This window comes from Cynara cardunculus, unplaced genomic scaffold, assembly GCF_001531365.2.
Source record: "Cynara cardunculus var. scolymus isolate 2C unplaced genomic scaffold, CcrdV1 Un_Scaffold_6079, whole genome shotgun sequence".
In the NCBI taxonomy this organism is placed as follows: domain Eukaryota; kingdom Viridiplantae; phylum Streptophyta; class Magnoliopsida; order Asterales; family Asteraceae; genus Cynara; species Cynara cardunculus.
Genome location: NW_020202757.1, coordinates 17,926 through 24,130, shown reverse-complemented (window position 1 = coordinate 24,130; position 6,205 = coordinate 17,926). Strand labels below are relative to the sequence as shown.

General features: G+C 33.8%; 1 protein-coding gene across 1 annotated transcript; it reads left to right on the top strand.

Annotated features, from left to right (window-relative positions):
• Positions 1-1,177: 1,177 nt before the first annotated feature.
• On the top strand, positions 1,178-2,518 carry LOC112504580 (vinorine synthase-like). Its single transcript, XM_025108531.1, has one exon. It carries the CDS (start codon positions 1,178-1,180, stop codon positions 2,516-2,518), a length of 1,341 nt encoding a protein of 446 aa, XP_024964299.1.
• Positions 2,519-6,205: the final 3,687 nt, after the last annotated feature.

Genomic DNA, 6,205 nt, shown 5'->3' with positions numbered 1-6,205 from the left:
ATATATAAGAGTTTTAAAATACCTAAAATACCTTTAATTAAAATTTTAAGTCAAATTACCAAAATTATTAGTTTTCTAATTTAATCATTGATTTGTGGTTGAGATTGGAACTGACAGCTATCACAAACTAACCAGTTCTCCCTTGAATGACTTCATATATATATATATGGTTGGGTTCACGTTAGATCAGCCTGTTTTCGTAATACCCGTGAAACCACTTTTTTACACTTAAAATTTCACAACAAAACGCTGTGAAGGTAAAAAAAACCCGAACCTTCACAGCAAAACGCTGTGAAGGTGCAGCAAAAACACTGTGAATATTACCTTCACAGTGTTTTGTTATGAAGTTTCAAGTATAAAAAAAATGATATCACGGATCTCATGAAAACAAGCTGGTCTCACGTGATCCCAAATCTATGTATATATATACACACGCTTATCATATGCAAATAATTAGAAATAATAACAATAATTTGTAAACAAAATACAGTACTAAAAGAAGTAATTTGGATGTTATACAAACAAGAACTTTCATTATAAAAATGAAGAGTATCAGCAAAGGAAAATTCCCTCGCTGATCCGTCCCTAGGGGGTCTTCTGTTGTTGATACGTCGCTGATCGTCTATTGTCAAAAGCTCGTAGGTAATGCTATCAACGACGGATTAGCGACGGAAACTTTCATCAATGGATCAACGAGAAAATCTTTCAGCGTCGGATCAGCAAGAGAAACTTTCAGCGACGGATCAAAGAGGGAACTGGTTTTTGGCCATTCCCATCGGTCAACGAGGGAACTAATTTTTGCCAATTCCCTCGCTGATCAACAAGAGATTTTTCCGTAGCTAATTTCCGTCACTAATACTTTGTTTTCTAGTAGTTTGATAGCTTAATGGTTTATTAAGAAATTAAATTCAAATACGAATTTATTTTTTAATGCATTTTTTCTTGTGCCAAAATACAAATAAATATTTTAACAATACACATTTTTTAATGCAATAACTCTACTTTCGATGAGACGAGTAAACTACCGAGTAAAATACAAGGTATGCACATGCATGATCCTCATTCCTCACTATAAAAGGACCTTCAGAGTGGCATATCTTCTGCAACAATCATCTGTTCTAAACTCATCTTCCACAAACCCTTTATTCTAGACTTAATCGTACTAAAATTCGAAGTGATGGAAATCGAGATCATTTCCAAAGAGAGCATCAAACCATCTTCCCCAACGCCACACCACTTGAAAACATTCGAGCTCTCCCTCTTAGATCAGCTTGTTGTTGATCCTTATGTACCAATCGTCTTGTACTACCCTAATCACAATGGCAGCAACGTTCTCCAAGCCCTAGAAAGATCACTGGCTCTAAAGAAATCTTTATCCAAAACCTTGACTCAGTTTTACCCTCTTGCTGGAACCATCAAGAATGGTCTTTCTATTGATTGCAATGATGTTGGTGCTTGTTATGCCATAGCTTTGGTTCGTTGTGGTCTCAACGAGCTTCTAAGCCATCCTGACCACCAGCTCCTCAATGGGTTGTTGCCGTTTCAACCTAGTTTCGAGGGGTCTAGTGTAGGTGCTCGTGTAACAAATGTTCAAGTGAACATTTTCGAATGTGGTGGGATCGCTATCGGCTTGTGTATTTCACACAGGATCGTTGACGGCGCTGCACTCCGCACGTTTCTAGAAGGATGGACCAACATGGCTTGTGGAGCTAAAGAAGTCGTGTACCCAAACTTAGCTGCGCCTTCCCTCTTCCCTGCAAAAGACTCGTGGCTCAGAGATTCATCAATGGCCATGTGTGGGTCATGGTTAAAGGAAGGGAAATGTGTCACGAAAAGATTTGTATTTGATTCTGATTCCATAGCCAGACTGAAAGCTGAAGCAACTAAAAATGGAGTGAAGAACCCAACACGTGTTGAGGTGGTATCTGCTTTGATATGGAAGTCTGCAATGGCAGCATCCAAACAAATCACTGGTTTCCAGAAACCTTCTCGCTTAACGCACTTGGTGAACCTTCGTAGAAAACTATCAGCAACCTTATCAAAAGACTCCATCGGTAACGTGATTTGGCCAGCAACCGCAAAGTTCCAAGCTAACTACGAGACTACACTGCATGGTTTGGTGAATAAGGTGCGGGAAAGTATTTCGAAAATCGACATCGAGTTTGTGAACAAAGCACAAGGTGAAAAGGGATGCGTTGCAATGCAGGAGTCTATCAAAGAAATGGGAGAAATTAGCTCCAAAGGGACCATGGATAACTACACTTTTACAAGCTGGTGCAAGATGGGTTTTTACCAAATGGATTTTGGTTGGGGAGTACCGAGTTGGGTGAGTGGCATCATCGGCCATGGCAGCCCTGTGTTCATCAATCAGGTCACCCTAATGGACACAGTATTTGGTGAAGGAATTGAAGCATGGGTGAACCTTGATGAAGAAGAGATGGAGATTCTACAAGGAAACTCAGAGCTACAAGCATATGCTTCCATGGATCCAAGCCCTCTACCAAAGTTGACAGAATAAATAGAATTATATTTTCATGGAATGGATTATATCATTCCTTTGCCTTTCTGATTTTTTTCTGTATGATAAAATGTAACAGTTAAAGTTTAAATTCAAATGAATAAGGCTCTTGCGGCTTCTCTATCGATTTATTGTAGGGGTTGTTTGTTTACTTCTTAATAGTTCTATTAAAAGGCAACTTCTGAATCTTTATAAGAGGTGAATCTTGTTTAGCAAAACCATCTAACTGATTTTGTGTTATGAGCCTCCTTTAACCATTAAACACCCTAATTTCATTGTAAACAATTACCAAACAATTATATTTCATTTTGCATTATATCATGAGAGCCTCTTAATCATGAAGACGATTTAGATTTCATGTGATGTTTTATGGTTTTGCATAATATGTTTTATAATGATGTTATGCATGTTTAAAAACTCATAGTTATAAGAAGAAGATCTAAAATCAAAGAGATTAATAGAAAAGTTGAAGTTCTCCTTGTACCTATGTTTTAAGAAGGGACCAAAGGTGTTCAATGTTAAGATATTACCATGGAAATGTAAGGTTCTCACTTTAAGATCATATTATATTCTAAGTGTTTTAGTAGACCTTTTTATAGGACCAAAAAAATAAAACGTCTTATCTAAAGGCGTTGTAATAAGTTTATATGACCTTTTTTTAACGTCGTAATAAGTTTTTTAGAACACTTTTAATATAAAACGTTCCATCAGCACTTTATATGACACTTTTTGAATAAATGTCTTACAAAAACAAATGTCCTATAAAAATTGAGTTTATAGGACATTTTCTCAAAAGCGTCCCATTAGCAACCTTATATGCGGCATTTTTGTATTAAAAAATGTCCTCAAAAACTTGTTAAAACATCCAAAAGCGTCATATAAACTTATTACAACACCTTTAGATAAAACGCTTTATATTTTGGTTCTATAAATTAAGTCCTATAAAGCGGTCTATTGAAACGCTTAAAGATTGGGGGCGTCCTATAAACCCAATTTTGTCTTAGTGTGTGGCAGCCCAAATCACGTTGCCCATGGTCCATGGAGTCTTTTGATAAATTCTCTACGAAGGTTCACCAAGTGTATTAAGCGAGAAGGCTTCTGGAAACCACAAGTTTGTTTGGATGCTTCCATTGCAGACTTTCAATGTCAAAGGCTCAAAGCAGAAACCACCGCAACACGTGTAGGGTTCTTCACTCCATTTCTAGTTGCTTCAGCTTTCAGTCTGGCTATGGAATCAGAATCAAATACAAATCTTTCCGTACACACTTCCCTTCCTTTAACCATGACCCACACATGGCCATTGATGTATCTACGACTACGAGCCACAAGTCTTTTGCGGGGAAGAGGGAAGGTGCAGTTAAGTTTGGATACACGACTTCTTTAGCTCCACAAGCCATGTTGGTCCATCCTTTTAGAAACGAGCAGAGTGCAGCCCCATCAATGATCCTGTGTGAAATACGCACTACTAGAAAACAAGGTATCAACGAGAGAAAAAAATCCCTCACAGATCAGCAAAGGATCAACGATGGAAGGGCCAAAAACAGTTTCATAATTGAACCCATTGTTCATAATTGTTCATGAGTGAACCCATATTCATATAGAGGGGGAGATGCCCATGTGTATATTAATGTTTATAATGATGGAAAATTTTCATTAATGACAAAAATTAATATACATAGGGCGGTTAGAAAACATTAATATACACATGAACAGTTACAAAACATTCACGTATTTATGATTTTTTTTCCCACTAATACCTTTGTTCCTATATGTTTTTCTTAGATGGTAACATTATGAGTTATTACAAAATTGTCATCATAAATGTCATCCATTGATTTACAAAATGAATGGTTATAATAAGTTCACAAAGTTATTAACAACATAAATTAGGTTATCAAAAGAACCTACCATCTATATATATATATATATATATATATAGAGAGAGAGAGAGAGAGAGAGAGAGAGAGAGAGAAAGAGAGAGAGAGAGAAGCGATCAAATGCAAACCACCCACTTTGTACAAACCGTGCAAACTACTCTCAACCGTCGATTTCATTGTTTAATTTTTTAATGACATTGTTTAATCTTGTGAAATTGTTTCGTATAATATTTTTTTTGATAAAGTTGTTTCATATATGGTTGTGAAATTGTTTCATATAATATTTTTTTTTGATAAATTGTTTCATATATGGTTATGAAATTGTTTTATATAATACTTAATGAAAATTTTAATGAAACTGTTTCATGTATTTCTCTAAAATTAAAATAACGAAGATGATAATATTCATGATTAACACCCTCCACAATAAAAATGATTAATCAATCTCTCATAATAATTAAAAAAAATGAACAAAATGAAAAATTATGATTGATTGAATGTGGTTTTCACGGTTTGTATAAATTGGGTGATTTTTATTTGAACGCTCCTCTATGTGTGTGTGTGTGTATATATATATATATATGTATATATATATATATATATAGAGAGAGAGAGAGAGAGAGAGAAGCAATCAAATGCAAACCACCCAATTTGTACAAATCGTGCAAACCACCTCATCTGTTGATTTTATTGTTTAATCTTATGAAATTTTTTCATGACATTGTTTAATATTGTGAAATTGTTTTATATAATATTTTTTTTTTGATAAAGTTGTTTTATATATGGTTATCAAATTGTTTCATATAATACTTAATGAAAATTTTCATGAAGCTGTTTCATGTATTTCTCTAAAATTAAAATAATGAAGATGATACTATCCATGATTATCACCCTCCACAATAAAAATGATTAATCAACCTCTCATAATTACAAAAAAAAAATAAACAAAATGGAAAATTATGATTGGTTGAATGAGATTTGTACGATTTGTATAAATAACGTGGTTTGCAAAGTAAACCTCCTCCTCCTCCTCCTCTCTCTCTCTCTCTCTCTCTCTCTCTATATATATATATATATATATATAAGGATAATTAAATGAGAACGATACCTATTTAAAAAAACACGAAAACGGACAATTTACATGTGAATTTACCATAACATCACATACAAAATCACATGTGATTTAGACGACTTTACCTGACGACCTGAAGGCGCAGCTACAAGTCACCTAGACACTTTTTTTGATCATTAATGTAACATCACATGTGATTTTTCACATGATTTGCACGTTTTTGTGTTCTTTTTAAATATGTACCATTCTCGTTTGATCCTGCTTTTCTCTCTCTCTCTCTCTCTCTCTCTATATATATATATATATATATATATATATATTATGTATAAGGGAAAAGTCTAAAAAAACTCAATGGACTTTAGTGTTTGGAATGATTAAGTCATTGGACAATTTTTTGGAATAAATAAGTCTTTGAACAATTTAAAACATGTTAAATAACTTATTGGACAATTTTTGGAACACATAAGCTCTTGGACAATCCAAAACATGTTACGTAACTCATTGGACTTTTCTAAAACATGTTGGATACATTATTATGACTTGTACAACTAGTTAAAATGGTAAAATAGTGAAAAAAGTCCGGAAAAAACTCCAATGAACATTCATATTTTGAACGATTAAGTCTCTAAATATTTTTTGAACCAAAAAATATTTAGATCTATAAAATTAAACAAATATAACAAAAAAGTACTTACATTTACAAAAAAATAATTACATTTAAAAAAGATTTTTGATAAA